At 40.4% G+C, this 27,601-nt stretch overlaps 1 protein-coding gene across 1 annotated transcript in view; it reads left to right on the forward strand.

Annotated features, from left to right (window-relative positions):
- The window catches only part of THSD7B (thrombospondin type 1 domain containing 7B), a 1,994,218-nt gene that overhangs the window by 1,444,140 nt on the left and 522,477 nt on the right, over positions 1-27,601 (forward strand). Inside the window, exon 15 of the mRNA XM_078682458.1 lies at positions 20,278-20,456. Coding sequence (XP_078538584.1) covers positions 20,278-20,456 — 179 coding nt within the window. The remainder of the gene's footprint in view (positions 1-20,277; positions 20,457-27,601) is intronic.

Here is a 27,601-nt window from a genome sequence, read left to right on the forward strand (position 1 = left end):
TGTACCACTGTTGTGCCACCCATTAAACCTTTTGAAAGGTCAACACCTTCCTTTTTAATACGTATAAGTTACCCTTTAGGTAGGCCCTAAAACTCATAGGGCCAAGTGCATGGTATTTAAAAAGAATGACATGTGTGTTTAAGCTTTGCAAGTACTGGAAGTGAAAATCCCTGTGTCATTTTTAATTGCAACAAGGCTAGCTCTCCCATAGACTTACACTGGATTGTCTTATTATGCCTAATAAGTGATAACTTCAGTTTAGGAGTAGATAGAGAAATACTTCTTCCACTTAATTGAATTGAATTGAAATTTAAAATCCTCTTTAATAGTAAAGTCACATTTTCACATTCTGAAATTGCCACTTTAAGAAAGTTGTAATTTCTCTACCTAAACCAAATATGCCTTTGTGCCAGCATCGAGAGTCACATGCCTGTGATTGGCTCTCCTGGGGTGTCTGCTTCTAGGGCCTTGGGTGTGGGACATGGTGTTGCTGTCCTGAGCAGGAAGTCTGGGGGATGTGTACTCAGACCTCCTGAGCTTCAGAGGGTAGCCTCAGGGGTTGCTCATCCAATTCCTGACTGTTAAAGGCTGCCTTTCCTGCCACTGACAAATGCAGCTCACTCCTGGGCCTGTCTGCCCTTTGTTATCCTAGAAAGTTTGGAGCCAAACACAGGAAAGTGGGAAGATTAGACAAAGCGGTAACCCCCACCAACAGGCTGGCGCTAGGGATAAAGGTGTCATCTTTGCAACCTCTCACCGGAATACACCAAGACCTATGGAATATTTAGAAGGACTGCCCTGCTATCTGAAGAAGTAACATTGGACCTGCTTGCCTCAAACCAAAGCTTCTCAGAAGTGTCTCCAAGGGTCAGCTGACTGTCCTCTTGTTTGAGTGATAGGAACACAACAATCTTCCAGAGGCCTTACCTGCAACTATCCACTTGAACTGCCTGGATTATCCTCCTGGCCTGTACTGCTGTGAGCCCTGACCCCCAAGAGAGAGGTGCTGCCAGATCCTGGAACCTTGGCTGATGTCAGTGTGTCCATAGATTCTGGACTCTTCGCGATAAAAAACAAACATCTCCGGTCTCCTCTTGACAGTTAGTGAAATTTAATGAGGCCAATGCGGGACCTGTGTCCGACGGGTGACACAACCTTCCGGGTCACAGACCCTGGATTTCACCTGCATTGTGATCTTTGTGACAGCAATGGCCCCCCATGTTTCCTGCCAATGGGACGCTCTGACTGTGACCAGCTCTTTGCGCCAACAATGATCTCATGGCGGTTCCCCACCAATGCGAAGATCTGACAGAGGCTCCTAGTGCGGAACTAGATTGAATTAGAAAGCCTCCGTCCCACCAGGATGACCTAGTTCCTATTTCTGACCTGCACAACACTGCAATTGTCCAGAACTTTTGCCTTTAACCCAGTTTCCTTTGAGCATATTACCTCAATTGGCGTTATGTGCTTTTTGGTGCTATTCTTACCTAAAACGTTAGAAATTCATAACTCCAGTTCTCCTTAATAAATGTTTGTCAATTTGGTGTCATTTTATTTATTCAAACTTACTCCAAAAACTGGTTTGAGATTTTTTTAGGTTGTCTTTTCACTTTCCAAATGTTAGAATGATACCCAAATACTTTATACATTGCCTCTACTTTTATCCCAACTGCTTTGTGTCAAGCTACCAGAGGTTTAAGCGCAGGCTTAATTAGTGACTTTTGTGGTTTATCCTGACAAGGATTGTGTTTATTACCTGAGTGGGGCACTCACCCCTACACATATATTCCATAAATTCTTACATTTTTAACTCATGGATGTTAGAAAAAAGGCTGACATGCAGAGTGAAACATGTACTTACAGTACCAGCAGCAGTTTATCATTTGACTCCAATTGTAGTGTCACAATAAGGGTCTAATGAACAACTAGAGTGTAAATGTACAGGAATTTATATAGCGCAAATCACCAAGCAGTTTCTAAGCGCTTGCCTAGGGAACCCGTCCTGGTATTCCCCTGTGAGATAACCCCGGCAGGGTATCCGCAAGGTGAAAGCCAGGCATCCCGCCGCGAGGGGCCGTTGTGGAGATTAAGCAAGCTATTGCCCAGAGTCGCAGAGTGTGAGCCCGTGAATCGAGTAGGCACCTGAGCGAGAATTGTCGAGTCCATGGACATTTTAGGACTCAAGACCCCGCCAAGCCGGGAATTGAACCCTGGTCCCGGGCTGACCTCTGCTTCCAGGTCTGCCTCCTCTAACCAGTGAGCCATACTTCTCCATTGTGTGCTCCAGAGTGCTGCCTTTCTATATTAAAAACAAAAGTGAAATACTCGTTAATGCTATTTTGCTGCAATAGGAGTTGCTGAAAATAGAGTAGTTCCTACATAGCGGGTAAAAGCAAAAGAACATTGAAGTTTAAATGCAGATCTGAAAACATTTACATACATGCATGGCATACTATATTTAGAAAGGAACTAAAAGTAGCTAATAAGATATATTCCTAATTGTGTCCAGAATCCCCAGTCTGTATCTGTTTACTCAGGGTAGGCACCTTCTCTGTTCCTTACTACTTTCTCAGTTTAAAATTATTGAGATTTTGGGAGCTATCAAAGGTGTTTTCAAACTTCTTTTTACAAATATGAGAGTACATTGTTTGGAAGTGCAGGAATCTATTTACATTTAATAGATATACACTGCAGTTGGTAGGGTGACGCTCCAATGAGTTGTTCATGGGCATCCAATGTTTTCTTTTTTGACTTCTTCTCGCTACCTTCTGTCAGAGTTTGCATCTACCTGCATGAGTGTGCACTGGCTTCGTCACAACTTTTGTTGTCAGTTAAATAGAATTAAAAACATGAAACATGATTCAAAATATATATTAATTGCCTATAAATAGTTTTACTCAGCATATAAATAACTATGTTCAAGAATAATTATTTAAAATATATTTTAAACTAAGCAATTCTGTAAATCAGTCAGAAAAACAAGGCCACAGTGAAACCTGGCATAGACTACTCAATTTATACACTTCTAAATATTCAATATTTAATAAAATTGTTACACAGTTTTTATTTATATAGCAGGACTGTGTATTAGACCAAAATGAACTTCATACTATAGAGACTTAGGGCCTCATAATGAGTTTGGCAGCCCTCCTGCAGCACAACCACAACTGTGCTTTCAGGAGGACTGCCATGCCTGTGGTGTGCCCGCCTGCCGGATTGTGATTTTTAAATCCCGGTCGGGCGGAAAGTGCTGTGGCAGTCTCATGGCGGCAGCTGTGTTAGGCTCATAGGAGAGCCTTAACTGCAGAGCGCTGCCATGACAGCACCTGCAGTATGTTCATGCACGGTGTGGCATGCACCATGTAATGCATGCTACACCTTGCAGGCACGAAGGTGCAATTACAGAGAGGTACAGCATGATCCCCCCTGCATACTCCCCAGGCCCAGAAGTTCCAGGGACCCCGGTTAGGGCACCCATAGTTGCATTTCCACCACTCTTGTCATGGCGGGCTCATCGCCATGAAATGGGTGGTGGAAAAAAAACTCTTAATGTGCTTGGGGGTGCTGCAGCAGCAGCTTCAGCATAATGCTGCCCCTTGCCACTGCTCCATCATGCCACTGCAACACCATGTAATAAGGCCCTTAGTACATATATACCATCAATAATGTTTGGTGGGTTTTGGCTAGCTCATTGTACCATATCCAACCCCTGAACCAACCAGGGTAACAGATGTTGACAACCTCGAACATCTAGGAATCCGTGGAAACAGATCTAACCCTTTGTTTGGTAACTCTTGCATGCCCAATGTAAACACAAGAAAGATACGGCAATAGATTTTCAAAGATTTATTGAAATGATCGTATTCTTGTAAGGAAAGCATGATCTGCGATGATTGGAAAGATGAGACATGTTACTGTAATCAGTATTGTTAGAATTGTAAACAATGTTAACATTTCAACCAGGTTAATTGTTCCTAATGTTTGCTACTCCTATCTATATCTAATGCTATACTAAAGGGAGCCTAGCGGGAGTACAATTCTGACACATCAAATGGTATAGCCTAAACCTCATACCATGGTCTTAGGTGTCAGGAAGCCAGTCGCAATGCACAGGTTATCTGTCTTAGCAGGAAGGAGGTTGGAGTTAGCAGGGCTGCATCTCAGTCACAGTTTGCTGTGGTTCAGTAATAATCCAAGCATGAAAATGCTCCTCTCAAAGGGGCTTTAGCATGAAAGCTGTTTATATAATAAAGTACTGATCTTATCAACTGTGGCAGAGCCGCAGAGGAACTCATTTGGTTTTGTCTAGCTAGATTAAAGTGTCTCCTAACGAGCACAAAAAGAAATGAAAACAATGGCATCATGTTTCTGCATGTATGACTCTGGAACTAACTGTGCAGACTACAGATCATTAATGCCTATCATCAATGCACATACAGCCCATTCACACGTTAGCAGAAAAGTGTGGCAAAGGGCACCACGAGAAAGAGATGCATATCTATGGAGTTGAATGGAGAATACATGTGAGCCACACTACAAAACAAATGGAAAGGAATGTTTTTGGGGACTTGTTTTTTCCGGGAACGTCTAGAGATGTGAAACATTTTTGTACATTTTCAGCCTTTTGTACTGGAAAGTGAATCATTCTAAAGTTGTCTTATCCAGCACCATATCTCCTAATGCCTCCCCATTATTTGAGCTACGGGAACAATATCATTATTTATCAGAACTTTGTAATGTTCATAGGCGGCAGTTATGGAGGGAAAGTGATTTGAAATGCAGGTTGAAAGTGTAACGAGGCTTGTATCAGGTACAAGCTACACACTCCTGGCTAGATAGTGTCTGCCAGGAGCCAATCAAAATGCAGCATTCTGATAGTGGTACGCTGTGCGATTCACAATATGAAGGAGTGCATTATAGCAATGAACAATGGCGATTTGGGTAGAAATGCATCTTTTATGAGGTATGAGTAAATACTAGTTAGAAAGCAAGAGGGCCTACTACAGACTGCTGCTGCATATGAACAGTTTTCAGCTTTGAAAGGACAAAAGGTTTGTTCATGTTTTCATGGTGGCTTTCCCTCAGATTTGGCGACAAGCTCAAGTAGGAAGGCATCTCCGTCTAGGTGTATCTTGTATTTTCACACTCTCCTGAATTGTGAAGTTTGAACTTCATTCTTAGCTGTTGTCCACTTATATCCCAGATCTCCATATTGTCACATTAAAGGAACAGGGTGATATCTAGGTAATATCTATGGAGCATATGTCTAATAATAAGGCTAAGGCAATGAAGATGCAGATGAATCTCCCAGTTTGGCCTGCAGCAAAAAAACAAAAAGGCGAACACTAGAATCACACTTATGTGATGTTTCTCACTGTAAGAGCTCTAACCTAATCTATCACTATGATAAAGAAACTCTGCATGGTGAGAAAGGTCCATACTATATTAAAAAAAGCTACCTCACCTGCTCAACGTCTAGGACAGGAATATGAAAACCCAGAATTAATGTTGTGGAAAGGATGTTTGATGTGTTTGCAGTCAAACTGAAGTAATTTGAACTTTGTATTCCTCTTGACCAGCCATCTTCAAACTTTTTAATACCATTCCCCCTTCCAGGCAGGATATGAGTGACAAAATGTGTTACTGATTCCTTATTACAAAATGGCCCCTGGCTACCTTTTTTCACTAATAGTAATGCACTGTTTTCAGAAATATGCTTTTCTTGATCAGAGTCTGTCGCTCACTTTGAGATCAATTTTGGCCCCCTAGGGCAGGCCAGCCCTCTGTTTGAAAACCTCTGGTCTAGACCTTGTCAGTATAACACGGTGCTATTAATCTATTGACTTGTTTACAATGAGATTCCCATTTCATTCTTAAAAATCTACCTCACATTTAATGGAAGCTATGATGGTTCAGTGCAGATTTCATAACAGCCTTGTTAAATTTCCCAAACACAATAATGTGTGGAGCACACCATCAATTTCGGGCACTCACTGTCCATCCTTCACGTTAATTTACTGTCCCTTGCAAGTGAAGCATTGGTTTACAATTGATTTTCTGACAAACTAGATGTGCTTTCAATATGTGGAAGATCCAGTAGCATTCCTGAGTCACACAAGTCACCTATCAGAGTAAAACCAGTTTTCACCATTTGTCAAACCTAAGAATAAAACAGAGGGCAGTTCAGATATTTATGGGATTATTTTGTTGATGCCTTCATCAGGATGGGGCAGGAGATGGCCACATTGTGGTAACCCGATATTGCCTATACAATTGAGCTCTCATTGAGACATCTCTGAAGATATTCTGCTTTTGCCTAATCCCAAGGCTGCAGCCAGTCCATTGTAATTTTGCCACCAGATAATGTACCTCAAAATCAGGTTCACTCCTCTAAGGATAGGTATTTGTGTAGTGAAACTCTGCACCCACCAATACCCAGAAAACCGCATCTAACAAGATGCTGATGTCTTTGAACAATTTTGTGTGAGTGTAGCTTCCCCACAATATTTACACCATTCAAATGGTCTGCCTTCCTAGCCCAGCTCATTGGTAACGGAGCAGGTTTTCTATATCCTAATCTTCGGGTGTAATCATTAAATAACCCCCCCCCCATTGGTTGCATGGACCTTTGTTCGTCGACAAGAAGAAGTATAATGGAACAATCATCAACATTAAAACACATAGACAAATAAAGTGCTAACGACTTTTAACAGTTAGTAAAGAGAACTTGTGTGAGTCAGAAGGATTTTATTTTTCATTTTCTTACATTTTCATTATTTTATTCAAATAAGTATTATTCTTTAAGCATCAGCATTAAACCTAGATATATATACTCCAATAATCCAAATTTCGATATAATAAATAATACAATCTTGCCAATATAAGGGACTTCCCTAATCTAAGTTAAGTCCTGATTGAAATAGTATAAGGTGTCAGTTCAGATACCCAATAAAGAGTTCTGATGAGAGAATAAAGGCATAACCATATCAACTTTGCATCTCAATTAAGATCACGCTGGAACGTTTTCTCACCTGTACATCAGCAGATATCTGATTCAACTGGAATAGTCTAAGCAATCTCCCAGGAAGAGAGGTATAATCTCAAGAAACTCAGAGATGAGTCTCCAGCAAATGTGAGTGAGAGAAGCCCATCTCTACTCTAGGAACACACACTAACATAAACACAGACTATTCTAGATGGTAACATTTTTCTTTTCTTCATCCACAGCGTCCAATAGGATTATAGTAAACTCTTAGGCATAGGTAAACTTCCCAATTTCTCATGTCTACACAATGGATCATAGACACAAGTCCTTGAAAAGATACTACGCCAACATTAGGTGATTCAGCCAGTTCTTTCCATGAATCATCCTTCCTCTTGTCTCCTCTCCTCCTAGTAAGAACCTCACTTTCAGATGTCCAGAACAAAATAAACACCTATCCACCCACTAACAGATGGCTTCTGTAAAGGTACATCATCTGCTGCAAAAAAGAAAAAAACATATTGTGCAAAGCAAGTGCTCAATGTGGAAAAACAGACCTTTTAATGCTAGCATACTATTTTATAGCTAATATGGCATCATCAGTTAAGCCAACTTAAATCAGCACATTATTATATCTTAGAAATGCTTATATTGTCTAAGTATACCTACTGCAAATTGAATTCAATCATGCAGTCTAATTTCCATTACCTTTTGTACTTTTTGGTAAAATACACTTATTTTGTAATTTGAAAAAATGTGCTTGGTCACTGGTGACTCCATTGCCATAGCGAAGTTGTGAGAACTGAAGTCAACCATGTCAGGTTCCCGACTTACAACCAGTCAGCCCAAGTTGACTGCACCATGTCCCAACGAGAGACACAGGATATGTATATTGACTAACAGCTCTTCACCAAAACCAAAGTATTTCAACTTCCATTCTCTTTGTTACTATGTTTTTATCTTTCTCTTGCTCCTTCTTTCTCCCAGTTCCACATTCCTGTGTATTGCTCTGGTTCAAAGTCTGATGACGAAGAATAATTCTTAGTCCTCAAAAATGAGTTCTGGTGACCACCAGCTGCAAGCGTATACATAAATAAAGCTCTGCCTGAAAATATTATTTCCTTGAACAGCTTTCCTTTCCATTGCTTGATGGAAGAATGTAGCAGGGTTGCATGTCCCGTGCTAGCAGGATGACTCGCAAATTAGGGTTCGCTTTTCACATTTCCTATGATCTACAGGTCAAGTGTTTCAACCCAGAAAGGCAAAGTCATCCCTCAAAAGGCAGTAATTTTTTAATTAAATTATTTTTGTTAAAAAAGAGTTGATTAGGTTTCATTAAATCTCATTGTTGTTCATTTTGTATTTTATTGTTATTGATCAAACGTCAATGGGTTTGTGGCGGCTCCGCTGCTAAGGCAGGGGAGCGTTGCCCCACTGCTTTTAAGCAGTGTATCCAAAGGAAAAATAAAATGATAATAACTCAATGTTATTATCATTTTATTTGTTCCTGTTGCTTTACAACCGGGGTGGGCGGGGCTGCTCGGCTCAGAGCAGGACAGGGGAGGAGTGGTTTGCCCACTCCAAGTGCGCACAATGCATTGTCTGGCCCTCTCCTGGCCTGCTAAACAGTCATGCACACATTGCATGTTCTATCTACACACAGTCTGCAATACAAGCTAAGTGGAGAACCAGCCCAGGCCCTCAGTCCCCATCTGAACACCAAACCACGGCTCTCAGACCAATCACAACGCTGTATTGCAGCATTGTGATTGGTGAGAGGAGCCTGGATGCCTACCTCAACCTGTTCTGGTCCCATTACAGCGTGCAGAGGAGACAAGTGACCCAGCGATAAGGTACTTTTTTATTTTTTACATTTTTACCTTCCCCCGCCCTGCCACCCCCGATCTGTGCAGGCCGCCACTGCAATGGGTAGAGGTTGGAACTGTGTGAAATGAAATCCCCCACAATTGTTGCTAGTAAGGCATTTTCTTGTAACGAGTCATTAAGGTTACATCAACTGGTTGAACCTGTCTGCAACGGTCAATTTTAGTAGCATGCCATAGAACTTTAAACTCTTTTATACGGCTGTTTTTCTTTTCTGACTGACCGGAGAAATTACATTTCTGTAAAAACAAGGAAAGTTAGTGGTTACAGGAATATAGTTGAAAATGATGTTATTAGCCACTCACCAGACATAGAAGGAAATAAAATCCTTTTTCACCCCATAGCTTCATTTTTCAGGTCAGATATCTGAAAAAGGTCTGTCTCTATTGGGAGAGAAAAAGAACGTCTCCTCCAGCTATTTTAGCTTCATGCTGTATTTTTACAGATGGGAAGGTATTTTTGCTCTACAAATATTACATTCGGTCCTATACCTACACTAACGAATGACACCCTACTTTGCATTCATATTTAACTTTCTAGCATAAGTTGTAACTTTTCTTTTAGTATAACAATTCTTCACATCATATTCAGTAAAAATAATTGCATAGAAATTCGAAAAGGATACCTTTTTGAAACAAACATTACTCCTGAGAAATCTAAATTGGGAATTTCTTAATAAGTGTTTATTTTTTCACTGTACAGAAAATGTAGAGAGGTGTTTGCATCCAGGTCCCCTCTGAGGCGCATTTTATTTATAACAATTAACGCCAACCGTTGGTTTTCTCAGCAGAATCACGGCTATTGGCTTATGCTGACAGTGCAGCTGTTGTCAGTGTAAACTGTAAAAATACTTCAACACTTTTGTATAACAAAGTTGTAATATTACAATATCACGGCCATAGGTGTTCATGGCAGTTCAACATGACGGAAAGACTTAATTGCCTATTCATGTCCCTTGAATTTGTCTCTGAATATGGCCACAGTTGTATGTTTACTTGGAAAAAATGTTGTGTACTTAAATCTTAATATTCTTTAGAGGCATTAGTGCAATTAGGGGTGCACTGAATTAAAATTCTATAGATGAGGGGCGTGGCCAGGTGCCCAGCTAAGATGGCTGCTCAATTCTGAGGTCCGCAACATCGCTGGTGTAGAATGCCATCCGGGACACCTGATATGTGAGACAAATGCATCTACAGGTGGCGGAATACTGAGTGTCCTGGAATGTGTGATTGGAAACTGAATCTAAACTTTAATTGAGGCAGTGTTTCCATCGCTTACAAGTCTTGTCTTGATTGAATCAAGATGGCGGAGTCAGACCTTTTCTACGGTCCAGTGAGCAGCAACATTGATCTAGGTCTCCCATAGGAGACCGGGACAGATCTCACTATGAGAAAGAATCTTATCAACATTCAGCAGTAAGACAAATATTTTCTTTAGGGATCTAAGCACACACGTGCACTACTGGTTCTTTGTGCCTTGGTGCTCGGCTCTTTAGCATACCAAAATGGCGACTCTGTAACTTCTCTTTAGAGCCGACTAATGCTGTCACCACCTTCATCGTTGCAGTCCCTACCGCTGTACATGATCTAACACAGGATGCATAGCACTGCAGGTCCTTTGAATCAAGTTGTGCAGCTTACCATATATATCCCTAGTGGCTGGAATCCTGCTGGTAGTTGCTGCACCAGACGCCTGTCACACTATCAGCCCGGCCGACCTGCTAAGCCCGTCATCGGAAGCCCGTTGAGGTAGGCCACTGATGCAGTAATTAAGCACAGTGGGTGTGATATGAAGAATAAAGTAAAAGAATAAAGCGACGAACAAACCAGGATGCTCACTGCCCAGTATGAGCAGACCTGTACTTAGCCTTACTTTCTGACAGAGAGACAGTGAGCAAATAGGAACCTGTGAAAACCAGTTGTAGCCAGTGAAATCAGTGAAGTAAGTGGAAACCAGTGAGGTCAGTGAGAGCCAGTGAAAGCCAGTGATAGCCATCTGCAGAAGACATTGACTTCTTGGAGGAGCGTTAGGGAAAGCTGTGTTCAAATAAGTACATCCCACTTACAGCTCCTTGTAATTTCTTGATATCCACAGAAAACTGATAGGCTCCAATGTAAAATACAAATATGCATGTCCTTATTCACATTTTCACTAGAATTCACGAGCACAAGTGACACAACTGCAGGAATCTAATCTGTATCTGACACCTTCCATTGCCTGTCCTACCTTTGAATTCTGTGCCCTAATCTCAGAGGTCAAACAGCTTGCATGTTGTCTACAGTCAATAAATCAGCTGTTCATCTTGTTTGTTATTATTTAAAAAAACACTATCAGTCCCAGCGTGACACATAGCGGAGGGCGCGAATGGAAACATGAAAGACAGAAACACTAAAGTGACCCCAAAGTGCTCGAAGCAATCACCACCTAGCTAGGAATCACTGATTAACAGCAGCACAGACTCCACTTCTACCTTAGAGGATATCCTGCTTAAGCTTAATAGTGTACATGACATAGCACAGGGCACAAAAAAGAACACAGATCTCTTTCAGGTGGAAGTGGCTGGGATCCGCAAAGATTTTAAAGAACCTAACAATAAGACTGTCAAATGACAGAACCCTAAGGATCAGACTGCCTCCCTTCCTCTCCAAACCCACCTACATCAACTGCGGAGTACCCCAATGATCATCACTCAGCCCAACGCTCTTCAACATCTACATGGTCCCCCTCACCGCCATCGTCTGACAGCATGGGCTCAGCATTGTATCCTTGGCTGACGACACCCAGCTCATCCTCTAACTCACAAAGAATCTCTAAGACACCAGACTCTGCTTCCAGGAAGGAATGAAGAATGTTGCAGCCTGGATGAAGGACAGCTGCCTGAAGCTCAACTCAGAGAAGACGGAGGTCCTCATCCTCGGACCCTGCACATCCACCTGGGACAACACCTGGTGGCCCTCCGCCCTCGGGAACTCACCAACCCCGACTGACCATGCTCGGAACTTCGGAATCATCCTTGACTCCTCCCTCTCCATGAACCGCCAGATCAATGCCGTTGCACCCACCAGTTTCAACTGCCTTCACATTCTTCGTAAGACCTTCTAATGGATCCCCCCCAAATGCAGGAAGACGGTCATCCACACACTCATAACCAGCAGACTGGACTACGGCAATGCCCTCTACGCCGGAATCAACAGAACTCTTCTACACAAACTCCAAACCATCCAGAACTTCACAGCCAGACTCGTCCTCAGGACACAGCGTCATGAGTCATTGACCCAACACCTACGAAACCTCCACTGGCTACCCCTCGAAAAGAGGATCACCTTCAAACTTCTCACCCACACGTTCAAATTCCTCAACAACATCGGACCCAAATACCTCAAAGACAGAGTATCTTTCCACGTACCCAAGAGGAACCTCCGCTCCACCGACCTCACCCTGGCAGAGGTCCCCTGCATCCACAGACATAGAACCGGTGGGAGAGCCTTCCCCTACATCGCATCCAAGACCTGGAACGCGTTCCCTGTGAACATCAGACGCTCCCGACCCTACACACATTCAGGAAGGACCTCAAGACCTGGCTTTTCGACTGACCCAGAGCTGCTCCCCCAACCCCCCAGTGCCTTGAGACCCTCGCGGGTGAGTAGCGTGCTTTGCAAACCCATGATTAATTGTTTGATTGAAATGCTGAAACAAGAATAAGTACGGTGGAAGGCTTCACAAATACCCAAGCTAAAGACCTTCAGAGCCTTGAAGGGTCTATCTCATCAATAAGGAGAGTCCTCACAGATCAGGAGGACCGCATCCGAAGAAGCAATCTTTGCATCTTCAAAATGTCAGAAGGTATCAAAAACTCTGCTCGTTTGGTTGCTGACTTCTTTATATCCTGGATTCCTGAAGCCCTCCAGATATCTTTTTTAAAAGATTTTGAAATTGAAAGAGCCCATAGGGTTCCAACTTTCACATCCAAAAACATGTAGAGTCTAAGGCTCATGATCTACAAACCCCTGTCCCACCAACATACTAAGCAAATCATAGCTCGCTTGAGGAGGGCCCGGGTGATACAGTGGCAAGATCTTAAAATCTCTATGTCACAGGATTGTGCTAGAGATACTGTAATGCAGAGCAAAGGGTTCTTAAACCTAGGGAAAGGACTTATGGACATGGTAATTCACTTTTCTTTCTCAGGTTCCTCGAAGTTCCGGATAACCTTCAGAGGACAATCAAAGGTTTTTGTAGCACCATTAGACCTGGCAGCATTCCTGGACAATCAATCCGAATCTCAGATAGAATCAGACGCTCCGCCTAGCACTTCCTCGCCTCAACACTGCGCCTGATCTGTTGGACACTGTTTAACTCCAAAAGCTGTATCCCAAATTATATCTTTCACCGCTGCTGGGTCGTCCACTCCCTCTTTTTTCATATGTCCTTCAAGATTCATGCTGACTGCTACATTTCTGATGATTTATCTCAAATACTGGTTTAGATTTTAGGTGTCGACCAATGTAAAATCTGTCTGTTATGATTTTTTGTTGGTTTGTTGGTTGTTAGCAACGATGTTCATTTCTGAAGTGCCATGGGCACACTTATCTTATATTCACATTCCCATCTACACATCCATCTCCCACGCTAAGTTGAGTATGAAGCTTGAAATATTACGGTCTTACAATAAGAAGTTAATATCTCTGCGAAAGTATCCTTCTCAGTGGTACATGTATTATTCAATAGTGACCAACTATCACTCCCAGTATGAGTGATAGGCCGCTTAGTGTTCAAATGTGCCAAAACCTACTTATAGTCCTTCCTGTATGCTTAGCCTACCTGGGCTTACTACACCTCTCTCCCTTATTAATTTAGTTAAAGCTAGCTTCCCATAGGAGCTCCGCAACATGACTGGTCTACTGTAATGGGGTATACCAACCTCAGAACTTACCTTTAGGTATGGCATCTGGAACTTCTTATATTGTGCCCATATGCAGGTCCTTCGATCATAACTGCCTGCTCACCTAAGCTATAGACAGTATCTAAAACTACATCAGCTGGACAACTTCATCTTGCCCAACTCACCTCTTCTGTGATATTCTATGCTGTCGCAGAGGATGATCACATTCCTGGTCTTAGGTACTCAAGTCACACCTTTGCATTCTGTATATTCCACATATGCTGTGTTTGATCTTGCATATATTTGTTTATATCTTAGTAGTATGATGTCTTGGTCCATCTCATGTTGATGGTTTAAGGTTGGGATATGACCTATTTTGGAATATGTTTGGAATATGCTTGGAGCATAAGATGTTTGGAACAGATCCTACAGTACTTTAGGATTATTTGGGTATGATGTTCCTATCGATATATTGGTGTTTATGACCATGTTTTTTCCCTCTTGCAGTCACTCCCTGGTGGGAAGGTGTCCTAACGCCTCTCTGTAGTGGTCTGGAGATGGTGAGAGCCCTTGCAACTGTTTTCTCTTCCCTAAGCCCTCTTTCCCTACATCTTTTTCCGGTGGGATATCTGCTTCAGCACATTTGAACCCCCAATCCTCTCAGACTTACACTGAGCCCAATAAACCAAAACGTATACCTGTTACCCACACAATGCTCTAATGCCCTGCATGAAATTTGTTTCCTTGAATACAAAAGCATTGAGTCATCCAATCAAAAGAGATGCAATCTTGGACTATTGCAAAGAGCTAAATAGGGAACTAATACTCCTCCAAGAAACCAAGATAGGCTTCAAAGAGACACTGCTATTAAGGAAGGGGTGGGAGGCGGACATGTTGTGCTTTGAAGCTAATGGGAAAAAAATGGTGTCCTCCCCCTTATATATAAGAATTCAGGTTTAACCACAGTCACAGCTGAGCTTGATACCAATGGGGAGATGGCTACCTACTAGACTGACTAATAGAGTTCATGAGCTATGCGTTATATGAATTTCTATGCCCCCAGTGTAGATGATGCTAACTGCTGGCGCACAATTAACAAAAGACAGATATCCCACAAGGGTATAAAATAATAGTAGGGGGATTTTTAATCTCCCTATGGATCCTATCTTGGATGGCATTCAGAATTCAAATACAGAACCCACAGGGCATACACGCAACTACATAACATATGCTCGTCATTTACTAAATGATTGGAGACCTCATAACCTGAAAGGCAGTGACTTTGCATTCTTCTCTTCCCCCTCACTCCAGTTTTTCCTGCATTGACTATCTCATTGTTGACGCCTCACTTCTTAAAGATATACCTGGTTCAAAGATCCATCCAGTAGTTATTTCCGATCATTCTGCAATCTTGATGTCCATTCTTAGCCTTGGGAGCTGGGACTTAAATAATGAAATGTTAGAAAGCAAGACTGATGTTATGTTATATTACGTTGCATTACCCAATGAGACATTCATTTTTGTTCACTGATTCTGCTTCAATTACGCTTTTTTTCCCATCGCTGTGTGCCCAACTCCCCATCCCTCCTGCTTCCTTGCTTCATCCGTCCCCCAAATACCTCCCTTTTCACTGTTACTTTTTTTTTGCATAATCCAATGGTATTGGAGCGCTTGTTCCGTCCTCACCAGTTACATTACACAATAACATATTTATTGTCTTAGGCAGGGAGAAGCAAAAGTGATTTGCCTAGATTCGAAAATTGTTTCGCGGTCCCCAAGATTCAAACCTAATACCCCAGTTCCCCTTTCAGCAGCTCTGGCCATTACGCCACATCCTCACTTCACTTCAAAGCTCTCCAACAGTTTTTCATTATCACTTCCACATTTGTTCAGTAAGACCCCGTCAACACTGATCAAGCACTGGCAAAACCAATAGATCTCGGCAATGCCCGACCTATTGGCCTTGTCAACGAGAATATCTTTCAGCTATGTTTTCTAGCAGCACACCTGCTATTCACCATGGCTGAAAGTCATTCAAAAAAGCGCTATGATGAATCCAGCACTTGCCACGTCATTGCGCTTTTTTGTTTTAGGAGAGGCAGGACAATAAACTCAACATAGGGGGCAAAGAGACTCGATTTCAGCTCAACATCAGGTGATTCTAGGCTTTCATTATCTTTCAGTCATGCTGAACAGCAGATGTGCTGCTAGACAACATGGCTAAAAGACGTTCACATTGACAAGACCAAAAGCTCGTGCATTGCCGAGACCTATTGGCTTTGCCAATGCCTATTTTCCAATGGTAGCACACTTTTAATAGAAGGAGTTACTTTTTTTAAATTGTATCTGTAGTCCTTCTTCTCTTTCTTCATTCCTTCTGTCTTTATTGCTATGCCTGCTTTCATTTCATTTCTGAATTCGTCCACCTAACAGTGGCAGCCGGCATGGATCTGGGGTGATGAGGTGCAAGGGGGTAACGGGGTGTAAAGAAAGAAAAATACACTTACCTCCTCGCCGCTCTCTCCCATGTCATCTCTCCTCCTCGTTGGCCAAACAGGAAGCAGCCAGGCTACCCTGAGCCAATCACACCGCTGCAATACAGCTTTGTGATTGGTCTGAGCGCAGTAGTTTGGCGCTCAGACAGAGATTGGGGGCCTGGACATGTTCTCCACCCAGACTGTAATGTAACCTAGGTAGAGAACATGTTAAGTGCGCATGACTGTTTGGTCAGCCCACGACAGCCGGCCAAAGCATCATGCGCACTTCAGTGCGCTCACCACTCCTCCCACCCATGCTCTGTGAGCAGAGCAGCCCTGCCCCGCCCCCATGCTGCTGCAGCAGGAACAAAAAAAATGATAATAACATCCATTTATTATCATTTGTTTTTCCTTTCGTTCAGTGTTGCAAAGCAGTGGGGCGACGCTCCTTCAGCTTAGCAGGGGAGCCGCCACTGCCACCTAATCCACTTTCACTCTAACTCGCAATTCCTCCTGGCCTCCTTTCCACCCACTGCCTTTCGCTCTCTCTCGTTCTCTCTTTCTCTCTCTCTCTCTTCCTCTCTACATACCTGACTCACACCATTACTCTACCTTCTTTCCTTCCATTCTAATATACTGATTAGGTAATACGGTACCTACAGAATACTTGGTAGGAATGCCTTTGTGTTAAAGTCTTCATTACTTTGCATGAAGACATCCCTGCACCAATTATATTTCCTTTATTTATGGATTATGACAGTTGGAAACCAAATCTAGATGTATTAATTACTTGCTAAATTTCTACTTAACATTTTCTAATGAAGTGTTCAATGTGGTGTAAAGTATGCCTCCTAAAGAGGTAATTAATAACCCTTGCTAATCTCCCGAGTGACTGCGAAAACACGATGTGTTGAAATCCATTGACAGTAAGCAACTCGGTATATATTTTGCTTGTGTACTTATTTTTTTTCTTTAAACTACTGTCGGTACTATGTAATTTTGTTATGGCATGTGTCATAATATTCATTTATTGTAACCACATGTCGAAAGGAGGAAGTTAATTGTAGCGTCCCAAACGTTTTGTCACGGCTGCGTTAAATAGAATACACATTATGTTAATATGCAAGCTTGATAATTATTCTAGTTATCAGTGCTTCTGAAAGCAGCAAGTAAACACGCGCATAAAATGCGTCAGCTAAATTCAGCTCGCTGTTTTCCAGGCTAACTTGTTTTCCAAAATATAGAAAGTCCATTGGCAAAAATCCTGCATTGCGAAATAATCTGCCTAAAGTAGTGCTTCCAAAAATATTCCGTGTTGCATTTTGTTTTAAAAATGTTCGGTTCTCCAAGTTTACACAAAGTCAATACAAACCACATAATACTAAATAGAATAAATATACTTAGAAAGTATGCAAATATCATTTAATCAATTAATAAATATTCTGGCAATGCCCTCCTTCAAGCATACGCAATAAAAGCAAGATAGTGGTGTAAATTAAAGCAGGCACTATCACCCCTAAATCACCTTCCTATTGGTTAAGGCGATAAACCTAGAGATCGGCAGAAAATAACTGGCAAACATAAATTGCTAAATTCACTTCTAGCTTGGATATACAGAAATTGTATCAAACACTGTGTAGAGCTTTGACCTACCGATGTACAAGGAAATCGTCAATTTTCTTTACCTCCTACCAAAGTTAGTCTGTTTATCTTGAAAGGTGCACGTGCCAGACCAGTCTCTCAGCCTCACCTCTGGATGTAGAGACTGCATAATGAAATTACTAAATTGATCATTTTTTTCCAAAGGAGGTCCAGTGAAATCTTAAATCTAGTAAGTTTGAAATTTAGAGAAAGGTGGACAAATTTAGTATATATTCTCTGTGGTTAAGCTGTTTGGATCGAGGGGCAATCATTCAAATATGATTGGACTGAAAATAAAAAGTCAATTGTAAAGTAAATTCTGAGAAAATAATATAAAGAAAGGTTCTTCCTCTGCACTGTCAGAGACAATTGCTGCAGACTTAAATAAGAATTACAGTATGTCCAGATAAAGCTCGATAACATAGGGTCTAACATTGAAAAATGTAAGTTGGAGCTAACAGTGGTTTTTAGTAACAAGAAGATAAACAGTCACAATACAAATGTTTTATTCAGGCGCTTCTTCCCATAATATAGAGGCATAACCCCTGACTGCAGACATACAATGATTTACATTTCTTTAGTGGGGGCACATATGTGTTCATAATTAGCGCTAATGTCCTTGAATACCCAAATGGTTCAATATCATTTCGGTCCATAATGTCAACAACTTCCAAGTGATTTGGCAAAACTTAAATTGATGCATTAAATAATATACTTCATTTTAAGTGAGTTGATTGTCTCCCCTTGCTCCCCCCACCCCCTTAATAGCAGACCTAAATATTTTCAAACCCTGTTTGGATGCTATTTTGCTCATGTTACTGAAGTAACACCACGTCTTCCACATGTACCTTAACAGAAAGGATGTTTGGAATTGGAGGGTCATTAAGTGAAAAAGGCTATATCTGAATACCAAGGGTCTCATAAAAAGAGCGAGAAGTATAGGTGACATTCAGTACTAATGCAAGGTGCCCCAATGTCCATGGACTTATTTGAAACTTGTCCTTCATACAGTTACAAAACCATCAATCTGAACCAGGAAGGAAAGTTAATCTAGTGTAATACGCAAAGGAAGAATCCTCAGTACACAAATTCAAAGGTACCTCTGTGTTCATGAGAATTATAGAAGCAGGTATCTGAGGCATGGTATGTAAATCTAAAGCTTCCAGAAATTTATGGAGGTTATTAGACAACCAGTGAGTGAGCATGAACCAACTCTAATTATTGGGGAAGTGATTCTACAACTATATAATTGGATACTATGGTTATCAGGATAACATAATCTAAATGTAAGTAGAATAATGTGTGGATCTTAACTCTTTATAAATATCCTTGCCTTTGCAAGGAGTCAGTCACAAATTAAATATCTTTGTCAGGGATGTAATATTGTGAGCAAAAGTAAACTATCATTTCTAAGGAGAAATGTAAAATATTAAGTGTTAACCCAGTTCTGAGCATCAACTGGTAGATAACATTATTTTAGGTGGAGGTGCATGCAGAGTGCATTAACCGCCTCTTTTTCAGCTAGTCCATCAAGATATGTTCAAGCAGAATTTGTGTTTAAGAAAACCAAATTCCACATGTTTAACCTGTCATTTGAGCCTGTGACCTGCTGAAGTATGTCAGGGAAAAAGAGAAGGGGTGCACAACAGAGGAAATTGTTTGATATTTCTCATGGAACTATCCCCCAGATTCATCAAGAACACATTTTGCTATTCCTTAATAGCGAAAAATGCTGATTAGCGAAAAATGCTGATTCGCTATTAAGGAATAGCAAAATGCTATGCATCAAGATATCACTAAAAAAATAGCGATTTCTAATAACTCCTTAATTGCGACTAGCAAATTGCGAGTGGCAATTAAGGAATATCTCCCCATTAATTCCTATGGGCCTAGGGGCCCATAGGAATGAATGGGAAGACAATCTCAATTTGCTAATCGCAATTAGCGATTCACAAATTGAGATTGCGATTTCAAGGGTGCTGGGGTGTCCAAAGGACACCCTGTTGCACCCCTGAAAATGATGTGTGCACATATGTTGCGCACACACATGCCCTTAGGGCATGTGTGTGCGCAACATGAAACTTTGAAAAATGCACTGAAGTGCATTTTTCAACGTTTTTGCAAATTACCACGAAGATGTACTTCATGGTAATTTGCGTGCCCTAATAGCGAATTCGCTATTTTTTTCACTTTCATGCATTGCATTTAAGGAATCTCAATTAGAGATTCCTTAAATGCAAAGAATCGCAATTTAGCGAATTCTTAAATAGCGATTTTTACATTTGGGATGATGCATCCCAAATGCAAAAATTGGTGAAGAAAGATTCTTGATATTGCATAATTGCTAATAGATATTTGATATTCATAGTCGTTCTATTAGCTCATGGTCACTCTTTGTGTTTCTGATTCAGGGTACATTGAAGAACCTTGTGCTGTTCCCTGCCCCTTCGATTGCAAATTAAGCGACTGGTCAACATGGTCACCTTGCAGTGCCTCTTGTGGAACTGGTGTGAAAATGAGATCTAAGTGGCTGAAAGAAAAACCTTACAACGGAGGCCGCCCATGCCCAAAATTAGATCTCAAGAATCAGGTGAGGTGTACCAAGTTGCATGTTTTGAAAGTCTAAAAGGTTTGTCTGTCAATGTAGAGCACATTTGAAAAAATGTGCTGCCCCCTTCATGCTTGATCAGGCTCTCGGGGTGACTCCGTGCACAATGAAGCGATGAGAAGGGTGTCGGATAGCCGAACACGTTAAACAAACATATGCAAAGAACACACCTCCTTGTCAGTTCTGTGTTACCTTTATTTTGTTATTGGCAGGAACAACCCATTACTGACTGCTATATTCCACCTAATTGCTATTCTTTTCACGGTCATGAACAAAGATAGGTTGTTGTCCTTTGGAAGTAAACTGAAAGCTAAGGAATCTTTGGGGATATTGACTGGAATGTATAATTAAACGTTCAGATTAGATTGTTTTTATATACAAAGGAACAGGCTGTGATATTTAATCTACTTTATCAACAGTTCCCACAGCACGAGTTATTTTTTCTTCTGTGGGAAGAAACAGATTTCTTTAGGAGCGGCTTCTATTTAAAAAAAGAAAACAAAGGTGCCTATCAAAATGGAAAATGCATAATGCATAATGTTGTTCATAACAAGTGTGTACAACTTGAGGTATAGGGCTATAAACACCTCAGCTCTGCAGACTTTAATACTCGGAGCGCCTTATTATTTTTAACTCGAGCCTGAAGGTTAGCTAATCGACACACAACACCTCTGTCACAATCAGAAATTAAAATAGATAAATATATGTTCAAACCTTTTTTTTTCTTTAAACAAGACATGTTGACTCCAAATGAGTAATGCAGGAAAGAGGGCTCCTGTCTGCCGAAGAAAGCTGAATAAATTTGGGAAAGGATTCAACATTTTCGTCACAGCAAGATGTCGTGCAACGACAAACATGTATGGGAATCTCAGGCCGGTTTTCGATTTAAGGTGTTCCATTTTTATCTTCAATAAAATATGCTAGCAATATGTTTTAATAATTAAATTGAGATTGGTTGGGCAAGTTATGAAGAACACCTGGGATTACAATATTCTATTTTATATGCTCTAACATTGGCGCTTGAAAGTAAACACATGTCCACTTCAGCCACTGTTGTTGCACACCAGGGTACCACTGTGCAGCGTTGTGCCCACGCGAGGATGCACTGTGAGGCACTTGATGGATTGGGAAGAACTCCTGGATCCTCCTAGAGTCATATTACACTAACACTATCGATCGTGATAGCACAAAGAGAGATGCAAGAAGGAAAGTAGAATCATTTGGAAGTTTATGAACTGACATGTTTGCACATTTAAAAATATTTATTTATAGTTATAGAGTCTCAGATATCTAACAAAGGTATATTTTTGATGGTTCAGAGGCATTACAGAGACAAACATTCAGATATAAAAGAATAGTACTAAAGTGCACCACGTTTTTTCAGTGCATAGCAAGAGGGTCGGTCTCCCCCTGCTCTTACCAGTCATCTTGGGGTGGCAATAGGCATCACCTCCCCACCCGCTCTTCAATGCGGCCGCCGGGTGGCAGTAATCGGATGTGGCTCGTCAGGACCCCCGCTCTTCAGTAATGCAGCCGCAGCAGGGTAGCATACGCAGGGACCGCCATGGGCGCCCTTAGGGCTAGCTAAGGCACTGCGTTTTTTGTATGTATTTGTGAGACATTCCTCCTTCCTATGTTAACCCCATTGTTCAGTTGGTTCGTACACCGTATGATCTGTAGCATTGCTGTGGTCTGGACAAAGTCTCTCTAGCTAGACTCAGACATTTTATGCCCTGTGGAATTCGTACTTGTCTTCTCTCTCAGTGGTGTCCTTTCTTTCAGTGTGCTTAGTCTGGTTTGCCTCACTTTACTAGACGTACAGTGAAAAATGATAACCACCGCATAATGAGTGAACTGCAATGGCACAGAACAGCTAGCTCATCAAAATATGTGTTCTGTCATAAGTCATGAGGCATAGATTAGTTTAACCATATATTCAAAAGTCTTTATTAGCATTTTAGAGTGCCATATTAAACATGACAGACTTTTCACTGCAGCTATATATTCATTGAGAAATTGTGCGGCTAAATTTGAATTGAGACATTGTGCCTTGGTTAATTTACCAGTTTTATTGATAGTGGTCAACTTGCTTTTTGAATCATTTGCATCGTTTTGTCTAAAATGTACGAATCCAAGGAGATCATCTAAAGTTCTACTTTACTTTATAGATTTGATAAATGTATAACTTTACACTTTTCTGGATCAGGGTGCATTATTTAGGATATGTATGTCTTTTGGGCAGGAGGTAAATATGAAAAGCATATGATACCGGAACTGTTGTGCACCAATAACTCTACCAAAGTTCATATGGGTTTCTCAACAAAAGAGGAATTGGATGGAAGGTTATTAGCTACCCTACTTTGACTTCCTAGTCAGCTCTATCTCCTCCCAACCTACATGGTTCCTTGGGTGTGTGGGAGTACGTGATTGTAATGTCACTAGAAGATTCTGAAAGCCTTTATTCTTAAATAGAGATGGCGTGTACGCTGTTTCCATAGTTTGGGATTAGGGGAGAGCTTTATAACCCTGGCAACGCTTTGCAACGTCTTGCTATTTCTGTACGCTCGCTTTCATGTTTATGATGCTAGAGAGCAAGTTTCACAGATGTTTACACTGTGGAAAAGGTGGGTGCAGGGGCTTTGGGAATAATGCTGACTTGACTTAGGAATAAGGTGTCTTATGAAGGCCTTGGAGGACATGATCCATGATAGATTTTAGGATAACTTCTGACTTTATTAATAGGTTAATTCTGCACAATTGGTTTATATCATTTACATTGTTTTAGATTTATTGGGAATGAATGTGTAACCTCATCTAAATTTACTTCCTATTGTTAAGCCAAAACGAGTTGGCTTGGGCAGAGGTTTAACCAGAATTTGAAAGCTGAAGTGAGTGGCCTGAAATATGTCCCAGCAGGACCCCGGAAGAAAAAGTTGCAATTGTCCCTACATGACCAAGTTCAAGAAGGTAATTCCAAAAGAAGTGGTGCTTGACCCCAGTAAAAACTGCTGTTTCAAAACTCTTCACTTTATGAACAAAGGGAGAGAGGTTCAACAGTGAAAGCACTTATGTGATATGATGGATTACGTGGTAGACCTCAGATCTAGTCTGCCCAGCACATTAAGCTGCCGCGGCTCGTGCAGGTAGGAGCAGTGGGGAAGTTGGTCCAGGTGGGGGGATTTCGACAGACAATGATTGAAAATTAATCATTTATTAAATTTTTCCTCGTCGTCGTCTGTTGAAATCCCTCCCCTACCAGGCCCCACCGCTCTTACCTGCACGAGCTATGGCTGACATTAGGAGGTCCTCCAAGAATATAGAAGCCAGTAAAAAGCTAAACAAACTGTTAACAAATCAGGTTCCATGTTAAAATATCGATATTAAAAATATCCATGAAAAAAATATCGATGTGAAAATATCAATAAAAATATCGACTTCCTATACATAAACAGGTAAGTACAGTAATATCGACAAACAAATATCGATGTAAAAAATATAAAAGTAAAAAATATCGACTTAAATCAATGACATACCTTTAAAAAATATATAATTATATTATTAACAAAATTAATTAAATGTAATATATATTTTAACTAATTATAACTAATAAACTTAATTTAATAAATTTAAACACAAAAAGTGTGCATATACATATATTTAATTAAATACATTTTATTAACTATTATCTTTATTTAATTTATACACCTTTTAAATTATATAAAATATACACATATATGCATTTTTAAAATTAAAAAACATTTTCTATATTTTATTACCACATTAAACTATTAAAAAGAAAACATACATTTAATGACAATATAAACACAATAGTAGTGGAAACGTTGGATAGCGAGGGGGTAAAAATTACTATTCCCACTCCAGTGAGTGCAACAGTAGGGAAAGGCCTGGATAGTGGAGGGGTACAAATGACTATTCCCACTCCAGTGAGTGCAACAGCAGGGAAAGTGCTGGATAGCGTAGAGGTAAAAATGACTATTCCCACTCCAAGTGAGTGCAACAGTAGGGAAAGAACTGGATAGCGGAGGGGTAACAATTATTATTCCCACTCCAGTGAGTGCAACAGTAGGGAAAGCGTTGGATAGCTTAGGGGCAAACATTACTATTCCCACTCCAGTGAGTGCAACAGTAGGGAAAGCGCTGGATAGCGTAAGGGTAAAAATTACTATTCCCACTCCAGTGAGTGCAACAGTAGGGAAAGCGTTGGATAGCGTAGGGTTGAAACTTAGTATTCCCACTCCAATGAGCGCAACAGTAGGGAAAGTGCTGGATTCCACAACAATAAAAATCAAAACATCAACATTTGTATTAAATGTAGTTTCCAATATTAACATAATTAATATGTACAATTAGATGTATTATTACCAAAGATAATAAAAATATTAATGACACATTAATTAACACTATAATATCCACAACACACATTAAGTACATAATTACAATTACTAATTACTAATTAATTAATAGAAATTAATGTATACATATTTAATAATTAATCAATAAAAAGTAATTACTTACCACCCTTCACACCATTTACACATATAAACATCACAACACACACCTACAAATATTTACACAATTACAATGAATAATTAATTCTTAATTGAAATTAATTTATACATATTTAATAATTAGTAAATAATAAATTAATCACCTACCCCCCTTCACACCATTTACACATATAAACACCACAACCCACACCTAAAATGAATTACACAATTACAATGAATAATTAATTCTTAATTGAAATTAATTTATAAATATTTAATAATCAATAAAAAGTTAATTACTTACCACCCTTCACACCATGTACACATATAAACACTACAACACAGACCTAAAATTAATTAAACAATTAACATAAATAATTATTAATTGATTAATTGAAATGAATTAACAACTAGTTAATAACTATTATTAAGTTATCAATTAACACATTAATTATTCTATACATTTTATATAACTAAATTAATTCCCACTCTATTGCCCTATAAACCCACAACCCACTACAGAACTAAAAACAGAAAATTAAACCTTAAATACATTAATTACTAAAATGATAAAACATATGATAAAATGACAAACAATTCTCATTAAAACCACAAAAATACATACCATTATTAATAATTCGATATTTTTGTCAACTATATTTTTGTAAACGATATTCAATACATCAATATTTTTTTAATTGATATTATTTACCTGTCAATCGATATTCTTGTCCACTATATTTCTGTTATCGATATTTCTTCTCCACAATATTTTTACAGCGATATTTAGGTCCCTCGATATTTCTACGTCTGCATTCCTGCTCTGCTCCAACAAATCAATTCTGTCCAAATAAAAAAACCAGCAAACCACACTTTACAGTCTGTGATAGCTACTATCAATTAAGAAAAGTAACCTGACCCTTACACAGCACTGGTAAAAATAACAGGAGAACTGCCTAATGTATTACTTTTGCTGTTTGTTGAACCATTATCCAGTTCATACTCACTGATCCAAAATCTTACAAGTTGGTGTTGGCTTTTCTTAATCAATTGAGAGACCATGTATATTAGAGATATATGCCTGAGAGCAAACATGGAAGGCACAATCAGAATTTCGCAGAATTACATACAAATTCTGGAAATTACACAATGGGCGAAGTGGGGATTTGCACAGATGTATTTTGCGCTGAGAAAATAGTGCAGCCATAAACCAGTTCAGAGTATGGCCACTGAGTGGTATGCAGGGGTTTCTAAACTTTAGAAACCACTGCACATCACTCAGCTCCCTCTTTACAAACTCTGCAGTGATTACAACTTGTAATCACTGCAATGCTGCCTAAACTATAGAAACTACTGTATAATTTTCAATACCACCAGCAGAGCAGCAGAATTGTAATTGTAAATCATCCCACATTTCGATGAAGGCAGAATTGCCAAAATTCTTCCGCGTCCACTGGCGGAATTGAAAATGGCACATCTAATTTAAGAGTGTATGTTACCCCATGTACTGAGGGCATGTACACTAAATGCTACTAGTGGGCTGCAGCACTCATTGTGCCACCCACTAAAGTAGCACTGTAAAACATGTCTCTAGGCCTGCACTGCAGCCTGGGTGTGCAGTTTTCAACTGCCATTTTGATTTTCCAACTGCCATTTTGACCTTGCTAAGAAAACTGTTCTAAGGTGGGCGCTAAATGCCCATAGGGCAGGGTGTATGGTATTTAAAAAGTAGGGCATACTTATTTATTATTTTACAAGTCCTGGCAGTGTAAACATCTTCAAAGTCCTTTTTTACTGTGGCAAGGCTGTCTCTCCCATAGGAAAACACTTGGATACACTATAATAATCCACAGTATTTAATCTTAGTTAGGGAGCAGCTGCAAACATGATTCAAAGACTCATTTTAATAGTTATTTAAAATCCAACTCGATTTTTGGAACTACACTTTTAGAAAGTTATAATGTTTTGCCTAAAGCCAACAGGGCCGCTCTGCCTATGTGCATTGTCTCATGACGTACATTGCTCACAAACAGTTTACAAAGTGCTAAAGGTTGGGAAGGAGGATTTCTTTAGCAGGATGGCCTGGAGATGTGATGGGCCTGTTCCTGAGCTTCAAAGTATCCCTCCCACCCAGGCTTGCCATCCTTGTGTCTTCCCAGACATATTGACCCCAAACTCGAGGGGATGGAAAGCTATCCCAGAACTTGTTTGGCGTGACCAGCAGGGAGAGTTTGCCTATTAATGTAGCCATGCCTCTGGGTCGGCACTGGGCACTCTGGCCAGAGTAAAAAGGGTGCTGCTTTGTTGGATTTAGGGGTAGAAGGGTACTGTAGGATAGTTTACAGTAAAACACAGAGAAAGTGCTGCAAGAGTGGGTATGGTTAACCCTGGGGACTTTTTGCCCCTTTATTTAGCGAGTGGCTAGGACTTTCTCCTAACCATATACTGGCACTGAGATTGAATATGGCATTCCCAGTAAATACTCAGAACAATCCTAAACCTCTGAAGAATCAGAAGACAGACTTAGCTGCAGTCTGAAGAACCCAAAGGAAGACTGTACATGCTGACATTGAACACAAGAACCCAGAAATAAATCCAAGGGTCACTTGGCTAACTTCC

This window comes from Lissotriton helveticus, chromosome 3_1 (genome assembly GCF_964261635.1).
Source record: "Lissotriton helveticus chromosome 3_1, aLisHel1.1, whole genome shotgun sequence".
Taxonomy (NCBI): domain Eukaryota; kingdom Metazoa; phylum Chordata; class Amphibia; order Caudata; family Salamandridae; genus Lissotriton; species Lissotriton helveticus.